This window comes from Rhea pennata, chromosome 13 (genome assembly GCF_028389875.1).
Source record: "Rhea pennata isolate bPtePen1 chromosome 13, bPtePen1.pri, whole genome shotgun sequence".
Taxonomy (NCBI): Eukaryota; Metazoa; Chordata; class Aves; order Rheiformes; family Rheidae; genus Rhea; species Rhea pennata.
The window spans coordinates 18,730,873-18,758,254 of record NC_084675.1 but is presented as its reverse complement, the minus strand read 5'-3'; the positions used below and the strand labels follow the sequence as shown (position 1 = coordinate 18,758,254).

The window sequence follows — 27,382 nt, the reverse complement described above, 5'->3', positions numbered from 1 at the left end:
CCATTATCTTCCTCAGGAATCAAGATTCAAAATTTCTGTCTTGCCTTTTAGACTGTCTAGCCACTTCTGAAAGTTTCATAAGGCCAGTCTGTCAGACTTTTGTTCACAGCCTGAATAGACTCAACTCAAATAATTCAAAGGCTGAAAAAACTCTGCCTCATCTAAGCAGAATGTCATTCCTGTAACAGGAATAGGATTATTTCATTTCTGTAAGGATAGTCAGTATACTATGCATATGACTCTTTGAAAGATGGGTTTAAATGCTCTGAGCAGGAACTTAGTTTCTAGATACTTGAACCTCTCTGGAAATATCTTCCATGCTTCACTGCCGCTAAGGCTGAGTGCTGCCTTATGCAAATACCCAGAGCGCTGCAAGACCAAACCCAGTCTGCATCAGGGAACGTCATCTTGAATGCTGCCATTGCAACGGTACAGGAGAACTTCCTGCCACTGAGCATCTCCTCATCCACCTACTCCGAATTGATACGGAAGTTGATGAGATACCAGGGTAAGAGTAGAAATCAGCATTCTATATCCTCCAGGTAACAGAAAATGATTGGATTAAGCGTGAGGACTGCATAGGCTAGAAGGGGACAAAGTATCGTCCATGCCTCAAATCAGCCTAGTCCACCTTTGTTTATATTCACAGTGATAAAAAATATTCTCTCAGTTATACAGAGTACGTTGCAAAAAAATATGAACTATTAGATAGGATTGTAATTTTTTAGTGGGATACTTTGAAAACTAATCAGCATAGTGCAGTTGAACTTCCACCTGATGCTACTTACAGCTAGGCCTAGAGATCTTGCAAGTTAAGGGAGGGATGGGAGGGACAGTAAGGTAGAAAAGAATGCAAAGCAGTCATGAATCCTGAGGGTCTACTGCAGAGGAAAGGCATCTGTTAGGAAACGGAAACTCCAGAGGTATCCATTTTGCATAAAAGGTTATTAAAGTTTTCATTATGAAAGCCTCGTCTCTTTATGCACGCACTGCTGAATGCTGTGGGATGGAGTCTCACAAGCGCAGCCAGCCTGGATGCTGCTAGTCAAAAGAATCCGGCCTTATCTGCATACGGGCTGTTCAGTACCTAAGCCTATGCGCAGGTTCACTAAAAACGGAGAACCTCCCTAGTGGAGGTTTATTTTAAGTTTATGAAATGTAGCATCTTGTTAAATCTGATTCTATTTGTGTTCTAACTTTAAACTTCCTATAACTCATTGACAAGTAGGACTATGTTGGAAAACAGTGTTTTGTAGTCTCTAGAGATCAAGAACTGACTGACTTTTAAATACATCTTTAGATTACAAAAATTCTACTAATTCCAAAGATAGTTAGCTTTCAGAAGATAAGATATTAAGGAGTGACAGACAGCACTTGTTAACAGACACTGTTTACCCTACCCATGCCTCTTTAAGCAGGAGAGTGATCACAGACATTATACAACAGAAGACAAAAATAGATTGAAGTTGACTTTATTCCAAAATATGTATAATTTACAAGAGTAAAGAAGTGCTTCACTGGTGAACAAAATGGTTAAACACTTGTGAATAACTTACTAGTAAATTCATGTAACATTTCAGTTTCCAATACAGGGAAATATGAAATAGTATTTTGGCACAGGGTTTTCTTTGCATGCGTTATCCTTAAAAGTTTCACAATTATTAAGACAACATTCCTTCTTTGGGATTGTCACTTGTAAAATAGATATAAGAAATGAACATTTGCTTTTTTCTGTTCATTGCAAGTTTATTGGCTTAAATAGCAAGAATCAAACATGAACATCCTTTGGAAACTAAATTCCTCCGTTAGATGAAAATCTCAACAGTGATGAGAAGAAAAACATTCTAAGGACAGTTCTCAGCCTTACTGAGATTGGCTCACACAAGCTTTGGGAAAGACTCACCCATGAGACTTATTACTCATCCATTCCAAATAATTAAAAGTTTAAATCAGATCACAATCCGGTGTTCAATTCTGTAAGCTGAAAAATATGGCTATTTTTTGTATCCAGCTTTATTTTATGAGATGCATTTGTAAATACTGTGTATATAGAAGTATGGTCAAGTTAGCTCTGCATGCAAGTGCTTGAAGCATGCATGTAAAGCATTACTCATGGTGAAATGGGAGCTACACAGTTTACATCATCACAGGTCATCTATTATATTCTGTTACTGGTTATGTTGGAGATACTGCTAAAAAGCCAATATATGAAAAAGAATCAGAAGTAAAGGACTTCTGTTGTTTAACTGAAGATCAGCAGCTCCTTCAAGAACTTCTACTATTTCAAGACTCTTCAATTACATTTTCAGTGATGTGGAAGAGTCACATACACTCAGACAAACCTAACATCAACCCAACTGCAAGGCAATACAGAGTTGAATGATGTGGGGCTCCTTGATTCTGTTCATTGCATAGCAATGGCATTTTGAACAATAAAATTCAGTCATGCTCTAAGCAGCAAATCCTTCAAGCACGCACACTTTGATTCACATCAACTTTGTTTAAAAAAAAAAAACAAAAACAAAAAACGGAAGTTGCAAGTTTGCACAATGAATTGGAAAAGCAGCTTACTACCATTAAACAACCCTATCTTCATAGTGTTTACACAATATTATAAATCGAAGCCTGTTTACAGTAGATCTATTCTATTAAGAACACAGGCATAGCAGCACCTTATAACAAACATGAATGAAAAAACTGCAAGGCCCACAATGTTAGCAATGTTTTGGTGTCAACATATTTGGAACAGTGAATTGTACATTAAGATCATGTTTTAAAAAACATGTCAAAACCAGATTAAAGCAAAGGAAGCTTTACACCTTAATGATAAAGGCAAATAAAAGTTTGGTTCACCTCTGAGTTGTCATTTCAATAACAAATATTCTTTTGCAAGTTGAGCACCTTGTATCGATTCAGTACGTAATTATATTAGTCTTATCATCTACTTATCCAGTGTTTGAAAGATTATTAAAAAACTTAGATCTGAATCATGCCAACACATACAGCTTTTTACCTAGTCCTACCAAAATCAATTCACATCTGACCCTAACATATGAGCATGTGTTAGCAGGGTAAGGACTGAAAACAGCGGAAGGCAGTAATCTTTGTTCAGGGAAGTTGGTTCTGTCGCCTCTACGCTCTCAAGGTACATAGGGGGTAGCAGGGAAATTTACCCTTCTCTTTTCAACGTAAAAAAATGACTGAGAGCGTGCCTAGGAATAGAACTGTGGTAAGGAGCACTAGTTAAGTACGTTGCTAAGTTACGGACGCTGATTGAACTGTTTAAAATCAGAAGAGGTCTCACAGGGCTTGTTTTACAGTTGTTTAACTTATATACCCTTCAGAAGAGAGAATTTTCTAGACACGACTTTGCATAGCTAAGAACATACAGAGTTAATAAACTAACTTTAAACTACTGATATCTCTTAGGCTGGCATGAAGAGTTGAGGGAGAGGATTACCTCCCTACCACAGCAAGAAGTATTTACAAGCATATTAGCATAAGTAGATGCAAATATAAGTAGAAACATATATCCAGTTAGACAAATTCTTAGCATGAAGTGACAAACATGGAAGGCAACAAGACAGACCTCTCATTTTTCAGTTGTTCTGTGCTCGTGTTCTCATAAACTGTGGAAGGAATGTGTCCCAGATTTGATTTTTTTTTTTATATACACCTTGAGAACAGAACATGTTTACCTTCTATAAACTGTCAGCATTCTCTCAAAAGCCCAAAGTTTCAAATCAATCTACTCAATTTTGCATACACACACATGTGCAAATTGCCAGTGGAGGCTCACATCTGCCACTGCACTACTCTACCAAACAGGCACCATTCATTTTTCCAGAAGGCCAAATTGAAGAATTTAAATGTACAACTTAAATGTGTACGCAACTGCATTATTCTTAAACATCACAGAAATCTATTAGAGAGTATCTGCGACTCTCCTGTTTATCTTCATCTGCCCAGAGAACCGTGTGAGACGGAGGCCGTGCTCAGTTCGACCCTGCCTCGAGCAAGCGGGCTCCGCCAGACGGCACAGCTAGCAAACCGACCTTTCCCGAGCAACGCCGCGCAGGACGCCGCGCGCTCAGCCTCTCCGGGCCCGCGAGGAGGAAAGCTTTTGCTGAAAACCAAATGATCCACAAGTCCAGTGAAGTCGTTGAGAACAGTCTTATCTATTGAAGTAACTTGTTAACAGCCCTTACAGGCATTTTCCATTCTTCCCTGTAGTACCGGGCTACTATCTTTCCCAGGGACAAACCGCTGAACTTGGTGAAGCAGCAGGTTGATACATATTAGTAAATCTTGGACTAACTTCAAATAATGAAGAAAAGCTCAAATGAGCCTACAAAACTATGGACTAATTTAATCTCAGAGCAGTATTACACAAGCATAAGAGATCCAACAATCACAGCGTAACTTAGAATTAAGTAGGAAGTGCAAAGAGTTAGGGCAAGTAATAGTAGTTAGTGCTTCTAAATAAAAATTTGTGCTAAGAGGCTATGGAGAATCTGATGTAATATTTTCTCTATCTTAGTTCAAATGGCAGTTGAGGATAGAGTACTCATATAAAACAGAGTTAGCAAAATAACAAGTCACTATTAACTCATATTATTATGAGACAGTGCCTTGAAAATCAAATCAGAGACAAATTGCAGAAAAATCAAAGATAAATATAATACTACTACTGGTAAGAAATAGTTCTGGCTAAAGTTAACTCCATAAAACAAAGGCCAAAACAGAAAACTAGCTATTATAAAGAAGAACCCATTTAATTTTGAGGAATTACAAGTATTTAGCAACAATACTTCTGATCAAGTTTCATTATGTTGACTCTGGAATTCAACAGAACTATGAACAGTCTGATTGCAGTCTGCATTTTAAAAAAATATTTAATAAATCCTAAATGAGGACATGTGCTAGAGGTCTAGAATCCAAAGTGTTTTCTAATATATGTTTATTATTTTTGACTTTATAAACAATTCATAGGGAATCAAATTTGTGAAAAATAAATTAATCTTGGTCAAAATGAGCGAATTCCATAGGGCAACACAGGTATGCTTAACTGCGTTAATGCTGCTGCATTTTCATTAAATAATTTCACGCTGTAGTACTGTGTTAATCTAATTAAATTTAGCTGAGGGAGGAGAATGGTATTTTTGTATTCTAATAGAACGCACAAAGCTCATAAACACTTTTAATTACGAAACAGAATAAATGAGTAATGATCACATTGTAAGATTTGTGTCCATACAAACCTTACATTTTTTCTACTGGTCAAGGATGTTAAGAGCTTTGGCTTACATGCAAAAAACAAGGTGACTCCCATTCTGACTTGTAAACTCGTTTCAAAGTTTTTGAAATGCTAGCTTGCATCTCGGATGGCTACGGCTAGAATTTGAAACCATCTGGAATTCTGCTCCTCGTTGGTTAAGATTCCTTCTCTTTCAGAAAGACTCTGGCTTCCAAATTCAGAGGTAACGAAGAATTTCTCACTTCTGCTTCCTACAGCCGTGGAAAGCACAGTTCTCCCCAGCTGCCAATTTCCTTTAAAGCAATAATCCAAGAATCAGACTTATATATAACTGCTTCCCCGTCAGTGCAGGCAACCTGCGCATTGAAAAATGCAGGCGCCTGTGCACGAAGAAGTGTTCTCTTGTATTCCAGCCAGGGAAGAGAGGAGGAGAAAAACACTTTAAAACCCAAAGTTGCAACATTACCAGAAAAATACTGCAATAGAATAAATTACCCTAATTCTGTCATTTATCGTATTTCTCAATTTGGAAGTAGGTAGGCAAATATGAATCAGTCATATCTTCAGAAAAAAGTGGCATTAAAAACAACATTTACTTTAAGAAATATGGGGTAGAGTGGGACAACATTTCTCAAAATCACTATACTCCTGAGGGAACCACAAGGTTCCTCTGTGCAGTTTCTTTAACTGAAGACTGTGGAAGTCTTCAAGCTCTCACCTAGAAATGTTGAAAAACAGGATATAAGCTTCTGGGCTAATTTACAGAGATGATTTCAAGCATAAGTCGAAATTCTTACCATATGAGTGTGTTGATTTAACTATGACAATTCAAAGAGTGGTAGGAAGAGACAAAGAAGTCGAAAACTATCGCTCACTTCGAACAAGAGCAGCTCACTACATTGGGTGAGTAACCTGACTCCCCTATCCTTGAACACAGGATATGAAGCAAAGCACAGAGCACAGCAAGTCTTCAAAAACTAAGGCTTGGACAGACATTACAGATGAGCTGCCTACTATGTAGGTAGCCAATACCTCTCCCCTTACACTAGGGGAGTAAAGTCTATTATAGGCCCAGGAGCTTGACACCAAGTTGCTCTTGACATTTAAGGTAATGGAAACTAGAACTTGGCCAAGACAAAACCCGAGGCCTCAGTTTTTCTGCTATTATAGTAAAAGATAAAAAGCAGTTAAGGCCAAATTCCAGCTTACATTCACAGCAGGCTTTTTTCATGCAATTGCATCTACCACAAGCTTGGTACAAAGCGTAAGATGAACATGAAAAAAAATCCATGAGGTCACATATATTTCTCTTCAGCAGATCAGTCTGTTTAAATTTGATTATATTCAGAAAACTCTCCAAAAAGCTGCTGGCACTGAGGGCTGCAGATCAGTGTGCAAAAGCAGGACACACTCTTCCAAAGGGGCTTCTGTGAGCTGGTCTCTCAGCCTTCTTTTACAGGTTCCAACTGGACTTCCTGCTTCCAAAAACAACACCAAGGACAAGAGTCCAGGTGAGGATGCATTCTAGAGAACTTAACTTCCCACTTCTAAAGATTTTTCTTAAGGTAGTTGTAGCATAAACCATTATAAGATTTCTCAAGATATATATCTTGATAGAGCTAGGGGTATTTCAGTAAAACCAAGTTATTCCAGACTTTCAGGCACACACATTTTAATATTAGTGTCTTATAGTCACAAATGATTAAGCAAATCCCTCCTGAAGACCAAAAATATTTTACCACACAAGTTAAAAGGACAGCATGCTAATTTTCCCTATAATTGTGTATTCCAAGTTTTTCTCCTACCCTTCAAAGGAGCAGTGTCACTTGAGAAAAAAAAAACCTCAAACTGTTGCTTTCTACACATTTTTAATAATAAATATATTCAAGAGTCTACATAATAAAGCTAAAGATGTATTTTGCTGAAGAGTGCAGTAAGTGGTATACATGGCAACAAATAGATACTTCTGAAGATCTACAACTGAATGAATAGTATCAGCTCTAGTCTGTTGGACGGGTGCTTGGAAAATACCAACTTACACAGGAGTAAGAGCTGTGAAGGCATAGAATAAAAGAATCCGGTACGGCTTACATTGGCATATCCACACCAAATTTAAAACACAAGCTACTGAAAAAAGTAAACAAAAGTAGCTTACACACAGAGGAACCCTCCTCATAACTTCAGGGAAGCATCTGATTTGGACTGCCCAGGTTTTGGTCCAGGACTCTGCAACCCTATGTGTATGCCAGAAATAAATATGGGAAAACTTCAAAAGTTTTTCAGCTTAAATGAAAGCAGTATCATCTTTGTAAAGAATTTTGAGCAGAAAACATAGGCACCACAGAAGTTTTTAAGGTTCAAATGTATGTTAACAAGTTACAAAACAAAAGAAAATTCCACACACATTTAAGCCCATGTAGTTTATGTTGAAGTTACATATTCAGTAGAGTACCTTCAGCACGAAAAGCCTCTTAGGCCAACTGTGCATGACAGCTACATTCAACAACGCAAAGTGGATAACTTGGTCGATCCATCTCTCCTACCCCAATAACTTAATTTCACACCACAGGAAACAGTTCTGTTACACAGTGCTCAGTGGCTGGACTTGTCAGAGCTCTGAAACAAGGAGCACAGTTCTGCACAGGTCTGTGTTTCTACAGAGCTGAACTGGGACTCCATTGTATTCCAGGCTAAGTCAGCCAGAAGAAAGTCATCCATTGCTGTCTGTGTCTCATTGCTGGTCAGGAATAAATTTCCAAAGTTCTCAAAGCAACTATCCATAGTCTGCGTTTCAGCACTATTCAACCGGACTTTGCTTTCCATGTTCTGGCTAGGTATATTTTTAATGGCAGGATACACTTCCGTCTGGGTTTCTGTATCAGATGAGTCAGTGCTCATGGAAAAACTAGACTGCTTCAGAATACTGCCTAAAGGCAGATGGGTATTACTGTCTAAAAAGAAATTCAAGTCTGTCTGTGTCTGCGTATCAAACATCTCCAAACCTAAGAAGTTAGAATTTCCTCTGCAGCTATATGATTGCGTGGCACTGTCTGAAAATAAGAAATCAGTCTGAGTTTCGATGTCCAGAGACTCCAAAACAGGCTCAGAGTTTAGGGTACCAAGCTCACTCTCTTCAGTTTGAGTTTGGATATTGGATGCTGAAAAAAACTCTTCAATATCAAAATCTATTCCTGTGCTCTGTGATGGGCCAGATGGCAGATGTGTGTCGGCATTAGAACTAGCATCAGACAAAAGGCCACGACTATCCAGTGTCTGGCCAGACATGTTTCCTGAAAAGATGTTTTCCAGATCACTTAGTAAGTCCATTGTCTGGGTTTGATTATCCATTGTATTTTGAGGTGGAAGTATATTAGTCTGTGTATTGAAGCTGATAAGGGATTCCGACTTCACGGAATCCTGATTCAGGCTCTTGCAATTACTCCTTTGCAGCAAGGTTTCATCTATATTTCCAGTCATTAAATTACTCTCTGGAAGTCCAATCTGAGTGGAAACACTGTATGACGAATGCACATTATCAAAGATGTCACCGCACATTACAGCCTGGTCCATTTGCACTCTTCCATCCAGAGAGTTCTGTGTTCGGTTGGTTTGAGTCTCTCTAGAAATACCACACGTTGGAAAACAACCCTGACTAAAAGCATCAGTCTGAGCAGCTATGGATGAAGTCAGTTTAGAAGCAGGCAGCAGTGTCTGTGTTTGTACACTGATGGGTAATGACACCTGTGAACTGAATGACAAATCTGTCTGAGAGCAGGCGGATACAGAGGAATCGGGAGTCCAGGCTGCAGTTGGTACAAAGTTCTGTGAAATATAAGATAAGTCAGTCTGTACATTTATGGAAGAAATTTTATTCTTGTGGCAAACATTCCCCAGCTCTTGTCCTGTATTAGCTGATGTTACCTTATCCAAGTTAACTTGAACACCAGTACTTACTGGTTCATTATCACCAGAATTTGTCACTTTTGAAACAGGCATAGTGTCTTTAAATACAAGTGTTTCTGCCTCCAGTGCTGGAATCAGAATTCCTACAGATTGAGGCAATAAATGAACAGTACTCATAACTGACCCTTGATTATCAACAGCCACTACAACAGGTTTGACAGAAGAGTCTGTTGCAGATACAAATATGGGCAAGTGAGCAAACTGCATCACTGGAAGTTTAACCAAAGCCACTTTGGGCTTTGGTAAAAGCATCTTCGGCGTACATTTTGGCTGCATTTGCTTAGCAAAGTTAGAACTGCCGGAGCCTTCAAAAGGGGCTACTAATTTCACTTCGGATGAGTCCAGTTCCTGAGTGCCAGGATTATCGTTGTGTGTATTGATGAATGCTTCATTTGCTTTCTCTGCCAACTGCTGATTATGTACGGCGGTTTCCATTTTCCTTTTTTTACTAGGAGGATCCCTGCGAACATGAGATCAATAATTTATATGTCTCTTCAAGCACAAAACATCTGCCTTCTATTCTTTCAAGTCATTGTATTGGAAATAGGAATCCAAGCCATAAACAGGTTGAAAATGAGAAGGCCACTAATTCTGATTAAAATATGGGATCTATTCCTCACTCTTCTTTAAAAAAAAAAGGGGGGGGGGAAGCTTACCTATTTTACAGAGAGCTATGTTCTAAAGGGAGGTTAAGCTTTAGAGTTTTTTTTCCCTTTATACATTAAATGTCTTCAAATCAGAGCATTTAGTTCATTTTCATGCTAATTAGACTATAGAAGAAAATAAACTGAACTGTATTTCACACCACAGCTACCAGCTGTGAATATTTTCAGATTATCTCTACTTTCAGGAAACAACAAAAACCTAGTATTTATACCAGTATTTATACTAGCAGTATTTATAATCCAAACTAGTATTTACACCATCTAGTGCAATGTCATCAGTAACTATCTTGCTGGCAGTTCTTCCTGCTTTATATGTGGGAAACCTGATCTTACTGATTAGGCAATTAATCATCATCACCTTCAACAAAACAGAAACTGCTAAAAGCAAAAGAACAAAGAAACTGAGAACAGTTCTAAAGCTAAAAGTGTGAGCCAATCTCCAATTTAATTAACAGAAAGGGGACAAATAGGCAGTACCTAGGAGACAGAGGACTGGGGGATGAATACAAACAGCATTACTTTACTGCTTCACTTTTACCTGTGTTCTGCAGGAATTTCATGGCCAGTTCTGTAAATATGAGACAGTAATGCTGTTCTGCTGGCATAAGGGCACCCACAAGTACACTGGAAAGTCTTGCCACAGTCCTCTATATGCCGTTTCAAGTACCATTCTGTACCATAGGAGTTACTACATTTATCACATTTGTGCTTCTTTTCAGCATGCATCTTCATAAAGTGCTAGAATACACAATGAAAAGTAAACATCAGTCTGTAGCTGAGTTAAAGAAAACTTTAGGGGAGACATTGATATTTAACATATAAAATATTGCAAATGTTGGTGAAAAATAGAATCAGAAATGACAACCTTTTGCTAATCTCCCGAGAAATAAGTTGTGAGCTTAAAGAGCTTAAAATCTGAAAATTTTCTTGTGCTGCATGCATCTCAAGATACATACCTTCAAGTTAACAAAATATAAGATTGAAAAGATTCGTTGTCTAAGTACAGGAAAAAAGTTGGAGCATAAGAACTAGTAAGTTTTTATTTGTACAAATATTTGTCTATACATAAGATTCATAATGCATTCAGCTCTGCAAGCAGAGAGAATGGATCTGCTAGGAGGTTCCTGATCATAGTAGCTACATATCAGTAGCTTCCACCACTTTAAAATACAGATAAATGTTTAAGTGCAACATAATCTCATAGGAGGTTTCTCCTAATCCTATAGGAGGTTCCTTACTGACATTAATAAAGCTAAAGATGAATCTCGTGAAAGAATGCAGTAAGTGGTATACATGGCAACAAACAGATACTTCCAAAGATCTACTTTAGAGTGAACTCAGAGAGCTGAGTGAATAGTATCAAATCAAACAAGTCAATTTGACAGCAAAGGTCAGAATTTTTCTGTATAATTTCTGGCACCAAGCGCTAGTCACCCACAGTCTCCACAGGAGATCACAGATGATCAACACCTAAAGAACAGGTTTTTACTCAGGAAGAAAAAGTTTTACATGCTTTCCTAAACAAGTAACTTGTAAACAAGTGCATTCTTAGACTAAAGCAGAGAAAAACCCTTACCTCTTCCTCACTTGAAAAATTGCCTAAAAGCATCAGCTACATCTTAAACCCTTATTGGTTGCTACTGTGATTTTTCTTTTCCTTTTTGATCTTTTTCAAGCTTACTGATTTGGGGAGAAGGGCCGTCTATCTCAGCAGAACATATCAGTGTCTGTTTGAGCAAAAGGTTCAGATCCTCCAGTGTCAACATGCAAACATGCAAATTCACCAACCACATGCCCACGTGGAGCTTCTGCATATACTTCTGCAATTTCTGGATAGATGCTGGGGGGCTTTTCTCATATCTGAATGCAAAAGTGCACACTCTCTGAAGTAGAGAAAGTCAGGACCAAATCAGGAAAAGAGGAATACCTGTTTTACAAGAGAAAATTGGGAAAATGGTCTGTTTGGTCCTCTAGGGCAGCCTTCAATAGGACAGCAGTAGAATTTCTGTGAAGTTTTCAAACCCTTCCTCATTGGTGCATTAAGTTTTCCATCCTGAAAAAGTACAATTTGACAAAAATTCTACAGGTTTGTGTATTAAAGACAACATTCAGAATACATTATCAACTTTGGCTCAATTAGTTTAAAGACCTCAAGTTAAAAGCACTTTCCTAAGTGATGTGAAAGTTCAAATGGCGTTTCACCCGTTTAGATGCTATTTCGCTCAGCGTTGCCAAGCCAAATCACAACAAGTCCAGAGTAATGTCACCATACTAATTATTTCTACCAAGACACTCTTGCCCTAAGCGCATTATACGTGCCTTTTGTGTTTTTTGAGCCAATAAGCTTACTCCACAGATACTAAAATACACTGTCAATACAAAACAATCTTACTTGTTAGTAGAGCAGTCTACTTGCAGCATACTGCATAATACAACTCTTCTCTGTCACTGGAATTGTCAGCACTATTTCAGGTTTATATGTAATAAAATGAAGAACGCAGAGTACTTTCTGCCACTTAGTTTAGAGCATATATCAAAGTTCACTTAAGTCTATGAAACTAACAACTGTTTGCTAATTCTGAACCTCTAAACATTGAGTGACTTATATTCCTGCGCTCTCCATACAATCTACTTCAGTGGCCTTATGGCATGTGCACAATAAAAGACAGCAACGTCACTCGTTCACAGAGGGCCTCAAAAAATAATATGAGGATACATTAATATGATTGCTCTACAATCTAAAACTGATTCCTGCTGAGGACACCACCACAGAAACTAGGCAAAACACATCCCTCCAGACATTTTATCTGAAGTCTTTTTGTCTCAGTCAAAACATCAGTCACCTGTTCTAAGTAAAAAATTTAAAAAGTAAACTATTAGCAAAAGGAAAATCCAATGCTCAGTGTAGCTGCAAATCTTTTTACAGTTTCCGAAGCTCGACTTGGAGGCCAACCAAGTCCTCAGTGCCAGGTACAACAGTCTCCATTGTCATCTCTGAGATCAATATTCAGGTAAGAATCACTGCAGCATGCCCTGTTTGGGCTTCACACCTGATTTCCTTAGCAAGATGACACTGACAGTAAGCAGAGTCAGTAGTGAAATGTTGATATTATACCAATGATTTCTTAACTACTTTCTTTGGGCAAATCTCCAGCTACTTCATATTTACACAGGTTAGACTATACATGAAAAATTCACAAAATGCAATAATCATCCTATGCAAAGCAAACAAAAGAGTATGTACAACGGCTGCTGTGATGCGGCTTAGATCTATTCTTCCCACCTAGCTACAGCAGGCCATAACCTAAAATAAACTTTGCTCAGACCTACTTTTATCTTGCTTTTGGAGTATTCATTTCTTTTGCACTTCAGGAATATCACAAACTGGATTAGTGAGACACTTCAAAGATTTTGTTTTCTCTCAAGCTATCTTTCAACTTAACGTATTCCATGCAAAATATAACATTCCCTTCAAGCAATGTTTCAGTTCTATTTCCAGATACTCAGCCTTGCTATGTTGCATGATACTTAACAAGTCCAGAGTCTCTTGACAAAGTCAGTCAGCTTCCATTTTGCCAAAAAAAAACCCTGGAATAATTCTTCAGACAGGGAGTTTTCATATGAGACTAACTTTCCTCTGCCCTTCCAACCATCCTTCTGCACAAGCAGCAGACTTCCCCACAGACAAGCCATTCATAAGTGGGTCTGTTTTATTTCCCTTGTGATTGTGGATTCAATGCCTCAATTTAGATAGCATTAACCTAACTGTCTCAAATTAACTTTAAAACAGCGTGTCATTGTTGCTAAAGAACATTGAGTAGTTGCTGTGATTATTTTTGCACCTTAGAGAGCCACTGCCCAGAAGAGAACGTGACTCAAAAATCTAGTTGTTCCAGTCCTGTCACCCCCCAAACCAATTTTTTAACCTCAAATTTACCCCCAAATACTTTGATCAGATACCAAACTGGAAGATACCAAAACTTCTTTCTTCAAAAAGAAAGATTTGCCTTTAATTAAAAGTTAGGTTGGGTATCCTGCATTGCTGCTGACTAAACTTTTTGATTTCATCTGCAATTAGCCTTACTTATGAATAAGAAAGACGTGTAAAGTAAGCATGTAAAATTTATCATCATAACCCATCAGATGACAATGTGATCAGAAATATGTTCAGGCACTTAACAGGTAAAGCACAGCCAAATTTTTCAAAACTACCTGAATGCTGAATTTCTACCAATTGTCAAGATGCCTGATAACAGGTTTCTATAAGGGCATCCAAAGATCTTAATAAATCACACTTCAATTTCTGTAATAGTTCAGTAAAAGAACTAGGCTATAAAATAATGCCAAGTTTTTAAAGGCTTTATAAAAGCAAGTAAGAAGCTTTTACAACAGATGAAGTGTAGATTTTGAGGCATAGATCTCAACAGATTTGTTGATACAAGTTGAAAGATACTCTATGCATCCATGTAACCTTTACCAGGCACTAACCTCTAACCTCTTTCTCTCTCTCCTTTTTTTTTTTTTTTTTTTTTTTTTTTTTTTAACTAACTAACTTTAAAGTCCGTCCTCATGGCTCTAAATAGTTAATCTTACATCTTCACAGAAATTTGGCTGGCCAGTCATACTTCAGACATTTTTAACAAGTCTTCACCTTCTGATTTTACTTCCCATGTTTACACAATACCCACCTGCAGGATTATTGGTAGATATTTGTTCAATTAACCTAGTACAATGCAGACACTTCTATTACAAAGAATACTGACATTCAAACAGGCTTGTGTCATCAACATGGAAAAGAAAAGTAATAATCCTTGTTACTGATTTAGTCAAGGTGAACTTAGTGAAGTGTTGCCTCCCTGCAACAGAGATTTACTCCAAAGGATTAATTTCAAATATGGTTACAGTATACAGTAGCCAACTATTTAAAATATTTTTTTGTGAGAAGATTATGCTTTTCTTTAGTAAGTAACAGAGAGAGAAGCGCAGTTATTCTTATCGCCAAAAATACTGAGCTTGTGTAAACCTCCTGTTTGGGTAACAGGCCTGGAGAGGGCAGCTTTCACTTCCAGGCCGCCACTGAGTACAGTCTCCCTGGTATCACAGAAACCCTCAAAACCCTCTCCTTTAAAAATGAGGCTAGATCAATTCACGTAAAGTAGACAGACATCTTCCCCTCTGCCTCATGAAATACTATTTGCAAAAGACTTAAGTATTCAAGAAGTTTTCAAACCTAATACTTTCATCATCAGTTTATATCCACTATTCCTGTTTTACATTGACTTAATTAAGCTAAGGAGCCAGAAGACAAACATTTATCTATCAACACTTGATCATATCATTTTTGCTAGGCCAAACGAATTCTTAGAGTCTCCCTTTGGCAGCCACTTGCCGTCCTCATCACCCTTAGCAGTCCTTTTCAACATCTCCTCTAGGTTTATTCTAGCTTCTTTGATTCAGATTCCTACTTTACAGCAGTGGCAGAGCACGTCCTTCTCACGTATTTTAGGATTATCTTTCTCACAGCAGCATCACCCTAAAGGCTTATATACGTATGACCAAACAGCACGTGCAAGTGTTTTCTATTTAAGTTTCTCCTGTTACAAGCCAAGACTGATCAATTTGGAATTTCTGTCAGCAGCTCACAAGGGCATAGCCTTATATTTTTTACTGCTGCACTTAACCTGGATTTTTTTTGAGGGTCATCCTACTTCCCTATACAAGTATCCTCTTCTCCTTTTCTGCAGTGACAATGCCTGTTTTTGGTATCAAAACATCCTACCGGTACTGCGCTTGTTAATTCCAGGAATAAGATTTATCTTCATGTACCTAGCACTATGATCTTAAAAAAAGTAAGATTACCTTTACGAAAAGCCTACACTCAAAAATGTGCTCACTAAACCCCAGCTTTCCCCCTGCCCCACGGGCTGCATTTTCCCATCAGGACTACCGTAAAGAGGGCTCGTTTCCAAAACGGCGTAACAGCATCCACCTAGGTTTTCGGCTCACAGACACTTTTAAAAATCTAACGAAAAAGCCCAGCGTAACTACAACACTCCGTATTTTAATTATGACGGGTTACCACCCGCTAAGAGAAGAAAACGCAACACGTTCGTACAGCACTTCAGAAACAAGGGCAGAGCTTCGCTCCGCAGAAACACAAACAGCGAGCAAACAGAGCAACAGAAGTAAAGCCCCCCAAAACGTGACGCTGCCCTCGCTTCCGCAGCGCTGGGGCAAACCCGGCCGTTCCCCGTGCGCAGCTGCGGGGGGGCCCCGCGCGCGCGCGCGCGCAGACACGCGCGCCCCCCGCGCGCCCGCTTCGCTCGCGCCCACACACCCGGGGCGGCGGCGGCGGCGGCGGCGGCGGGGGGCCGTTACCGCCTCCCGGGGCGGCCCCGGCCCCGGCCCGGCGGCGCTACCTGGAGGCGGTGGGCCTTGCTGAGGTGCATGTTGAGGGCCGGGCTGTTGGGCAGGACCTTGCCGCAGCCCGGCACGGTGCACAGGATGTTGGTCCTCACTTGGGACAGCTCCGTCACCGAGGGCCGCACGAGCTCGCGCGGCGGCGGCAGGTCCCCCGCGGGCGCCGCCGCCGGGGGCCTCCCGGGCCCCCCGCCACGCCGCCCCGCCACCGCCGCCATGTTGCTGTCAGCTGCGCGGCTCCCACTTCCGGGTGGGCGGCCCGGGCGCCTCATGAATAGTCATCGCCGCTGATGAATATTCATGAGGAGCGCGCAGGCCCCGCCCCCTCCCCTCCCCTCCCCTCCCCTCCCCTCCCCGCGGGCCCGGGGAGGGTTGTTCCGAGCGATGGTAGCACACGGCGCGCCGCAGACCTAGAAACGCCCCGAAACCAGAGCGCTCCGGGCTTACAGAAAAAGGGAGCTCAGCACGCGGCTAAAAATCATGCGATTTCGCCAGCTTTCATCGCTCTTTCCGTGGGTGTAAGCATGGACTCTCTCTCCAAACAGCTTTTTGGAGGTTTATTTATCGCATTTTTAAGGAATCAACGACAGAAAGCAGGTGTATTTCCCCTTTATAGCTTTCCAAATAAAGAAAAGCAGAGCAAGGTGTTACCTACAGAGGCCACTCTTGGGGCGCAAACATTATGGGCTTGGTCGTTTGCCACACGTCTTCCAGCACTGTGCTAGGGCCTTGCGGTCGCTGTAGAACCTCTAGTTCTCGCTCACGTATCCTGTCTACAAGGCTTCTGCTTCCTATAACCAATAAATACATGTCTGTTTGTCTGGAAGTCTTCTGCCTGTTACATAGTAGCCAGTTGGGAAATACATACTTGAAAAATAAAGGAAATTGACTTCTCTTCCATTAAAAAGAGGGGAGAGGGGCTACCTTTTCTGAAACAGAGGCAGAAAGAGGCAGTAGGTGAGGTACTCGCGATGTTTAAGAGCATCTTGAAGCTTAACCTTTCTATTATAAATAATTTAAACATCTGAGATCATAATGACTTGTGTACAGCATTAGGAGACAGAAGTTGCACAGACTGAAATGCATACTGAAATCTTTAACGGGTCTAACTCCTAGAGAGGTATATGAGGATATAAGTGAGTAAGAGTCATTAAGAGCCAACTCTAAATTGCACGTAGACTTAGTATCATACAAAATCTAAAATCATTTCAAAATCCTAACATTAAGTATTCTGGTCATACATTAGCCTTTAAATTGCATAGATAGAAATGCTAAAAACATACCACTGTCAGATAGTTGTAAACTAACTTCTCTTTTATGTAGTGTAGCGTTGCTGAAAAATAACCACAAAAACAACAAAATCTGTATACGTTAAGTCATTTTTCACTTAGTCAAGCCAAACAAAGTTTATGAGAGGACTTAATTTACAAATTTATTCAAGGTTTTAAAAACAGTCCCATATACAAAATACGTACATTGTGTAATAAAGTTTTTGAAAAAGACTGTCTTTGCATATCGATATATCTAAAGAAATCTTACACAAAGTAAGCCTGTCTAGGTAAAAGAATTAAAAATAGAAAATACAATGTAACTGAATCTTCAAACCAAATCCATCTCTTAATTAAAAATGATATAGAAAGTTACATAAAGTGTCTACTTAATTATTACCTCTAAAGAGCTCCACTGCAGAGCTAATGTTTGTATTAGTGAACATTGCCATCTTGACTCTGCACTCTTTCTGTCCACAAGTTAAATGAAGTAGTAACGTGCCAGGATTGCAGAAGGATGAAATCTTTAATGAAGTACACATTCTAAAACACAACTTCCTCAAAACAAAGTTATTGCCAATTTTATTGTGTTCCTCTAGAATAAAATTTCTAAGATATTAATAGAAACAGAAAAGACAGAATTTGGCTTTTTATATAAGTATTCATCCTTGAATATTGCACTTGGCCAGCAAAGACACTGGATCTGAATCAACATCCGGTATCGTTGGATGGAAACTTCCTACTGACATCCGCGTTTCAAGAGTCATGTCTCCTTTCCCCTACTTGTCTGCAACAGCCTCAGAGCACAATCTTCTGCCAAGCTTACAACGTGCCTGACCTGAGGCAGATGGGTTAGTCTCCCTGTTTGAGTGGGAGTACTCTACGGTCAAAATGGGGCAAGCACTCTGTTACACTGCTGAGCTGAAGCCTAAGAAGGCTGCCTGGAGTATCTTAGTCATGACAATAAACTGAATAACTGGAGATGTCTTGTTGTATCTAGATTAGACTTAGCTAGCTTTAACTTCATATATACTATTAAAGATACAGTTAAGAACAATCACCACATTTAAAATTTAAATAATCATGATCACTGCTGGACCTTGTTCAATTTTCCTAACAGCTTTTCATTTAAATTATCTAACAATTAACTTTTTAAAGACTAATGGGGAAAAACAACTCAAAAGAGTTGTCAGTTGAAGAAATTTAAGGGATTATCAAAGAATAAGTTAATTAAAAAAATCTGTTTTAAACTTTATTATGATTTAGATTAATACCAATAATAAATGAGTTCTATATTCTTTCTATAAATTAAGGGCTTACAAAGCTTCCTGGAAAGAAACCTTTCCTCTCTCTAATTTTAAAATAATTCCTTGCTTTTTGTGGTATACACGTAAGTAGTGGTGAAAGTGGTGCATCAGCCAGACCTGGAGAGAGCAAAAGAAACAGGTAATTTTAGCTTAACTCAGCCAATATTTACATTTTATAAACAGTATAGAATTAAAAATACAGCTCGAGTATCTATGTACAAGTTAGGAATTCTAAGAACAAGCTGGTATATATTAAGATTACAGTTTTCACTGGAACAGGTTGCCCAGAGAGGTTGTGGAGTCTCCTTCTCTGGAGATCTTCAAGGCCCGCCTGGATGCAACCCTGTCTACCATGCTCTAAGTGACCCTGCTTGAGAAGAGGGGTTGGACTAGAGGATCTCCAGAGGTCCCTTCCAACCTCACTGATTCTATGATGCATGGTGGTAACATTTTTATTCTACTAAATTCCTATATATTTCTAAACAAACTGTGCAGGGTCTCTTATGTGAGATACAAGCAGAATGTAAGACAATAGAAATATTCAACTATGAATTTTTCATCTATTTTACAGAGCTGAAACACTTACCTGCTGGTGCCAAGGATTTCAGAGATTCTAAAAGATGTGGACTAGAAAACTTGACTAGACATCTGAATGGCTCTTTTATATCCAAGACATCCATTTTAGGATTACTTTTAAATGTTGTCTCAAGCTGTTAACACAGAATTTCCAGTGAGTATGAGCAAGGAATATATTTTATGCATATGTTATTGCAAACTACATGTGGTATTAAACAGAATAGCTTATATCTATATTTTAAAACTGATTGTTTTGTATCAGTATAGTTCTCAAACTTTGAGTAACCAGGTCACTGTCAACCCTCAGCATTTTTTGTAGGACATGATACACCCGAGAGCGCCAAACACTGTAGAGCTACATGCCTAGTAGTTTGTAGAACAGTGTGGGAAGTACAGCGGTTTTAACTCAGTTATGATAGATCTGTTATTTTCTTAGTCACTTTCTCTCTAAATAGACATCTAGTTCAAAATTACTCTGTAGAATTTAACTAGTGGGTGTACAGGGAATTAAGAACAAAAAGCAAAACAAATTTCCTAGCACCAGAAATGAACAGAAATAATTCCAGATAAGACAGCACACTTTTTTTTTTCTCCCGAATTTATGTACTTTTTCCATTTCAGAATTACAGCATAGATGAATAGTTTCTCCCCATATACCAAAAGCCATACACATACAATAATCTCCAAATGACTAGCACAAGTTGGTTGGACCAAAAAAAGTACTAACTGATATCAAACTGAAAAAAAGTTGAAAATGGAATCAAGTATTACTTTGAACATTAGAAGATTTTCAAACAAGTATGATATCATTTGGATAGTTTTTTCAAACTGCTTTTTAAGTTAAGTAAAAAATGATTAGCAACTAACTAGTTAATGAAATTATGTTCTATAAGTTTCATCATTAAAAAAGTTTATGAATCTCCTGTTATCTCTGAAATTATCAGGTAACTCTGTATAGGTTAACTATGAAGTAGAAGAAGAATCAATCTGCTATCATTTCTTAGTGTTAACATGATTTGGTTTGAATAATGTTTTATTATTAAAATCAGAGGGTGCCACCATGTGTCAAACAATTCTCTGCTGAAAGAGATAGCCTCTTCAATTATATAGTAAAACATTAAGAATGAGCTCTTGGAATTTCCAATAGAATTTTCAATGTTTATCACAAAAAAAAAAAAAAAAAAAAAAAGTCAGTGCATCACCTGAGAAATTAAATTATGGCTGTAATGTATTATGAGCTTTATATGTACTTTGAGTAGCCCTGATTTCTCATGCTTAAAAATAGAGGGGGAAGGTTGGTTGTTTTTTTGACTCTTTTAAGCTTTACTACAAAAATAAGTCAAAATACTGAGTTCATATGGCTGAAAGACTTAAAATCTAGTCTTTCATCTAGTGGTCTGACCAAATCCCAGTGCAAATCTGTTTTATAAAGCCAGTTTTAACTAGTTTAAAATGTCCACCTGAAAGCTTGCAGCAATACTGCTGCAAAGTACTTTATTTGCAAGTTAATGTAACTGATTCTGATGAATCTACAAAACAAAATTTGATTGCTTTTCCTACCTTATATTGTGCAAATTCAAGTTTTGGTTGGGGACCATCACCAAAAACCTCACGATTCACTCTCTGTATTCTCTCTTTTTCATTTCTGTTTTCTTGAATTATCCTTAAATCTACTACAAGTGAAAAGATAGGAAGGAAAAGAGAAAAATCAGAAAGACAGCTCTTATCAGCTGATACAATACTGCTTTTTTTCTGATCAGGTGAATGCTCCAACAAAAATAGAAATGAATTTGAAAAAATTCATCACAATCTTTTTTCATAAGACAGTTGTCTGCTTCACATTTTCCTTTCTTACCTGTTAAGAAAACCAAACAAGCTGATATGAAAAGAAATACTAGGTATTGCCTATTTTTGGTTTCAAAAACACGTGTGTCCGGTGACTGTCAGCAGGAAATATTTACCTCTCCTAGAGGTATTCAATATTACGGCACTCCTCCAGTATGGACAATATAATGTGAATATAATATTTCCTATGGAATCTTGCTTCATAAGCTAGGATTCTTTTTCAGTACATATCTAATGACATTGAAACTGCAGTTTATTTTAAAATGTACATACCATTCTCCGTGGCTACGTTCCTTTCTTGTAGAGGTCTTGGATAATAAGTTTGGAAGGTCTAAATGAAGGAGGAAAAGATTAATCCTTTACTTCTAGCTCACTTCCACTTTTAGAGTCTATAGCCAAAAAGAACTTTCTAATTTCCTTTTATTTCTCTTTCCTAAAATAAGCATTCTCCCTACTTTTTGACAATTACTCTAGGCCAGGAAGCCCAACTTCGAGAAGACTGTTTCCATTCTTCCGCAATATTCATGAACATTACTCTTTTAGAAGTGTTACTTGCACAAATAGAGTAAATACCTATTCTAATAGTTTCTAAAACATTACTCTAGAAATCCCAGTGAAATTATACTAAAAAGTCCTAAAATTGATTCAGTCATACAACGTTTAGACTAAGTTTAACCTTCAAGATACTGAGGTAGAAAAGCTGTCTGTTTCAGTAGTTCAATTTACTGTAACATCTCTTGGAAGAGATGAATTTTCCCTCCTGCAAGGGGGTAAGAACTAGGCTTGAAACAAGAAATAAGACTCATCTTAGGATGAGCTTGTGGAGTGGCTCACCTGGCTATATCTCTTAAATACAATATCTTTAAGGGAGTTTAAGCAGTGACTTCGAAGCTCCATTTCACGGATGTCATGGTAATTGGAAGCAACAACCAGTGCCTTTAAACAAAAATTGAAATTATTTTAGCATCATTAATAATCACACTGTGTTTATAATATGGAAAACTGTACTGTTTCTAGACATCGCAATGTTGTTATTTTAGAGTAAGCAGCCGCCCTTTATTGTTATTAAGATTAGATTAATATTTAAAGGTATTCATGGGATTAACTAGATAATTATATAGCATTAACAGCCTGATAAAGATAATGAAATAACTAATATGGAGGTCTGCTACATAAATAAAAACCTAACCTAATCAGTAGCTTTTCCCCTGATGAGCTCATACACTTAGTTCATAAGGTTAAATGCATTGATTTAATATTCCTGAACTTCTGTGAGACAATTTACAGAAGTTAACATTTTTATTAAGAAGTTTGAAAGATTCAAGATAAGCAATAACTGAATATATTGACTATTCACTATTTTAAGGTCATAAAGATTGATATTCACCCCATTTTTATCAAGAATTGGGGGTGTGTGTGACTATTTAAATTAGAAAATTACTTTATGACTTGGGGTTCTGGGGAAGCAATGACTTTATCCATCCTCTTCAATACTAATAAGTAGAATTATAGATTTACAAGACTCTGGTAGAGTCAAGGTCTATTATTCAGTTTTATTTTCTACCTGACATAGCAGAGGTAAGGTGCTCCGAAGCACTGAGGCAGAAATGAAGACATAGGGGGTCTGTGAATGGTATACAACATAGCTGGTTTTGTATTGGTTTGGTTTTTTATATGGTGTTCCCCAAGCAATTCTAATCCAGATTGCATTATCCTCGTATTCCCTAAAGTTGATGGTAACCTGAACAAAAAAGAAAAACTTCAATTTACTTGCACATTCAGATATCTAGAAATGTTTTGTTACCTCCTAACTTTGTGTTCACATACGCAAACATAATGCAAACAGTACACCACTGCCTGAATAAGAAAAAGAATTCCTCTAGCTTGGTCAGGATTGTTTGTAAATCAAATTCCATTTGGAGAAATCATCCTTTTTTTTTTTTTTTCCTGTTGAGGGGGAAAAAAAAGAAATCATCTCCCAAATTCTAATATGACTTTATTTTGCCCTTTCAGAAGACACATACCAACAAGAACAGAAATGACTCATTACAAATCCTTGATTTTCTCCTTTAGGAGAGTAGCAATGCAACAAAAACAGTCTTTGTATTTAGGACGACTAGTAAATGTCTTATTTTCAAGAAACTAAAGTTATGATACATTTGTTGATTTTAGACCTGAGTTTAATATCTAATACAGGTCATGAATTCATAGTCAGTATTTTGAAGATCTCCTTCCCTGTTCTTGCAGTTTTGCTACTCAGTTGTTGTTGATTTTCAGCTTCTTTCTACCTTGAAAAAAAAATCCCTTTGCTTCAGGCGCAGCCAATCAAGCTCTCAATTCAACTAGGGCTCAAATTATTTGAGCTGGTGGACCAATATCACCTCTTCAAATTTTCATGGGCTATTATAATTAAAAGATAAATATAATGTTTTAATAGGGTTCTATGAACTAGATATGATTATCTATTGGATCAATTTGTATTTGTTGCCCTCTACTCTTGTCAGTGGAGATCCCTTGTGTGTCAAAAAAGGAACACAACTAATTACGCAGAGGCACCTTCTATTCCCTTCCCTAAACAAAGCAGGTGAGCTAAAAAGTACTTGCAGCAAGAAAAGGCCTCTGCAACTTGCTCACTAAAAAAGTGAGATAATACCTCCTTCCCAGACATTTCTTACCACTTCTTTGTACTCTTCCTATTCTTGACAGTGGTATGTCAGTCATTATAATGTAACAAAAATTTCAGTTTTGAGCAATTACAAAACATCACCTTTAAATCAGAACTAAAATGAAATGGACATAATTTTGCTTGCCAATCCAAGTAGCAACTAACTAAAACAAAACAAAAACAAAACGAAAAAAAAACCACACACAAAACCCCACAGAACTCCCCCTTGTCTTGCTTATTGATGGAAGTAATTAACTATTGCAAATTCCATCTAGATTCTGCTTCATCACATGTATTATTATTGGATATCAGGACAGAGCAATACCAACTTACCTAGGCAACAAGCACACTCAAATAGAAAATAAATAAATAAATAGAAAATATAGAGAAAATAATGCATTTCTTGAAGCCTGGAATAGGCAGTGTCATAGTTTAAGGTAAATCCGTGTTTTATTTTATTTCAGTTCAGCAAACCTGTAACACTGCTAGAACAGATATACAGAATGTTTTTACCTATTTCGCATGCAGTCCCTACCATTCCAAAAGTTAATAGTTTTACACCAGTTTTGAAGCAGTTGGCAAGAAAAGACACAAGTGCCATGCAACACTTAGAATGGATTTATTCTTACGTTTTTCAGAGTTGAATGAAGTTGTCTTTTAAACTTTTTTTTGAAATCTCTTAAATCAAAAAAATCCATTTCTTCCCCTGTTACAGAAGAAAAAGAGATAAGAATTCTGTTTATAGAAACTAATTCAAAAATGTTTTTACAGTTTTGGCTGAAACAAAACAATGTAGAAAAAAGTTGCATTTTTCTGTAAGACAGGTCCTATATTAAATTAAAACATAATTAAAACATTAGATATAGTCTAGTATGAGTTTTTCATTAGAGATATGTTTATATTTAAAACATATCATATGAGGCAATACTGCAGTAAATTGATAAGGACAATAACAGTGAGATTACATCAGAGAAAGATATTTACCTACCTGTTTTGTTCATCTGGTAAACACTCCACATTCTTTTGTTTGAATAGATGTGGTTGTCTAGGGAAAAACAAGAATTGCCCGATAATACAGTATATATATTAAAAGGTAATTAAAGAAACAAATTATTTTACGAAACTTTTATGACCAGTTTAAAAAGATGACTTCCAATAATACAATATAATTGATTCAACATTCTTAAGCTATCATTAGTGGTAAACCTAAAAGCATTTTTTTTAAATTAAGAAGGATAGGAAAATCTTTTGTAATTTGATTAAGCAGCTAATAAAGGATGTCTCTGAAGTCCAATGTTTAAAGATGCATTTCACCTAGAGTTATTGAAATTCAGTCTAAACACAAATTGAGAAATGTAGACTGTTAAAATTGCAATTCAAAATATTATATAACAAAGTTATGAATCAGTACTGGAGTTATATCTGGAACATTTGCTGATGGTTTTGACATATGCCACTCCCTATATGGAACAAGATAGCATTGATTTTAGCATTCTGTGCATCCTGGAGACAAACTTCTTTCTCACATTTGTAACTAAGTGCTGGATACAACTTACCATAGTTGACATTATTTAGAAGTCAGAAGAACCAAACATACGCTTTTGTTGATTTTGCAGCTTATTGCTTTTTTTAAAAAAAGGCAGACAGATCAAATCAGATTCAGCATCTAAAATGTAATCTGTTTACACCAGATGCATCTGTGCACTCAACAGAGCAATAGCTATGTAATTAAGGGAGTTACCAACATACTCAGAAAAAATAAAAAAATGTGAAAAACAAATATATTCTACTTACATATTATGTCCAGGACTGCTGCTTGCTTTATGTCTGCAGAATTATCCTGAAAGGGAAAAATGACAATACACAGTGAACTGCTATGCCAAAATACTCTATCACATTGTTTAGTAAATGAAAATCTCAGTCTAGGTAGTTTAAATTATTTGGATTGCACTGAAGTCCATAGCAGGCATGCTTTCCTCTAAGACATTACACTTAATAACTGTATCTATCGTATCTGGGCTATGACACTATAAGAAGACTCCCCAAAACACCAGTAAGTACAGCATCAGAAAGGCTGCTTGTTTACAGTGTGCAAAATCAAAGCAGTTCCGGCCAAGAAGAATTTTCCAAATGTTGAACTTGCTTGTAAAAATCCTCTCAAAACAAACAAGTGACAGTAAAATGAAAACAGAGTCTATCTTAACTTCACATGGGACAGCGCAGAATTCTATCAAATTCAAATGTCCATTAGCATAAGTATATATACTAAAGTCCCCGAGACCTCTAGGCAGAATCACTTACTATACAAAACTGCAGAAACTCTCAAAATACTGTATTTTTTAAGAGTCAGCAATGAGAATATGCTTACACAACAAAATAAGAAGGTGCTTACAGCAGGCATGATCATTCTTATGCTACTAAAGAAAAGCTAGAAAGCAGTGCTACCATTAGCCATACTAAATATATTTAAATCAGCACTGGAGTATGATGTAATGAGTAAACATCTTAATCAAGGCCTTCTTTTTACAATTTAGAAATATCCTTATTTCTTAAAGGTTTCAGACACTGAGCTTTAAATAACCTTATGCAACTCAGAGCTCAAAACATGCACTTCTCTACTCCACAAGGGCCAATCCTGCACTCATAGCAACTAGACAAAGTCACTCTCATTGCTAGCTTTGCTTTACACTTGCTAGTCTGCAAAGTGCCATTCGATGCTGGATTATGGCCAAATAAAGCTCTCTTCAGAACAAGAATACTTTTGATGGTATGTCAGCACCGGTGTCCTGTGTATCACCCGCGGGCAATTCCCAAAGAGCAGGATTACCTCGCAGAGTTGAACAACATCTTGAGAAACGTTGTCCTTTGTCTGATGGAAGTTTAAGGTTTGCAGCTGTGTCTCGGAGAGGAAGCCCCACGCCTGCAGCATTGTCTTGATCTCATCGCGTGGGATTTTAAGCACGGTTCTTCTGATATACTCAGCGACCGTTTCATCCATGATGAAGCCACCTGAGAAGCAAAGTGTTAAAAAACCCTCTGTACAGGGAGGCTCAGGAGACTTCCCGACTTTGTAAGGCGTACAAAGCTGTGTCTAGGCACGGCTGGCAAAGCATCAGCATCGCTCTTGAGCGCGATACGGGCAGAAATTCGTGTCTCCCGGGGCTGAGGACTCAGCGCCAAGCCCCCAGCAGCGAGCAGGAGGGGAGCAAACGGAAACCCAGGGCCCCTCTGCCGTTCCCCGGGCCACAAGCCCACGTCCAGCCGCGTTGAGGGGGCCCTGACTAGCGCTTGAGGGCCTCAGGCCGCCTCCCCAACGGTTGGCATCAGCCCGGTGGGGAGAGAGGGAGGAGAGGCCGCAGCCCCGCTCACCTGCCGCGCCTCAGGCGCCGCGCGCCGAACCGAGCCGCGCGCGCCGC

The 27,382-nt window shown here is 38.1% G+C and overlaps 2 protein-coding genes across 5 annotated transcripts; both read right to left on the bottom strand.

Moving 5' to 3' along the window:
* Positions 1-1,456: 1,456 nt before the first annotated feature.
* On the bottom strand, positions 1,457-16,483 carry ATMIN (ATM interactor). 4 transcript variants are annotated; one of them, XR_009959745.1, is made up of 6 exons: positions 16,305-16,483; positions 11,813-11,938; positions 10,424-10,623; positions 7,710-9,680; positions 6,467-6,735; positions 1,457-5,550 (listed from the first exon to the last, which is right to left on the bottom strand). XR_009959745.1 is itself a non-coding variant. In XM_062586085.1 (4 exons), exons 1-4 carry the CDS (start codon positions 16,332-16,334, stop codon positions 7,850-7,852), a joined length of 2,187 nt encoding a protein of 728 aa, XP_062442069.1. In that variant the 5' UTR covers positions 16,335-16,483; the 3' UTR covers positions 6,791-7,849. The 4 variants fall into 4 exon arrangements, 2 of the variants coding, with proteins under 2 accessions (XP_062442069.1, XP_062442070.1); XR_009959744.1 differs by having other exon boundaries at positions 1,457-6,735; XM_062586085.1 differs by lacking the exons at positions 1,457-5,550; positions 6,467-6,735 and having other exon boundaries at positions 6,791-9,680.
* A 2,338-nt stretch (positions 16,484-18,821) lies between these two features.
* CENPN (centromere protein N) lies at positions 18,822-26,964 on the bottom strand. Its single transcript, XM_062586541.1, has 10 exons — positions 26,794-26,964; positions 25,761-25,806; positions 24,955-25,011; positions 24,596-24,672; positions 22,866-23,042; positions 22,136-22,237; positions 21,575-21,632; positions 21,017-21,129; positions 19,467-19,590; positions 18,822-18,997 (listed from the first exon to the last, which is right to left on the bottom strand). The coding sequence occupies exons 1-10, from the start codon at positions 26,962-26,964 to the stop codon at positions 18,882-18,884; spliced, it is 1,041 nt and encodes a 346-aa protein (XP_062442525.1). The 3' UTR covers positions 18,822-18,881.
* Positions 26,965-27,382: the final 418 nt, after the last annotated feature.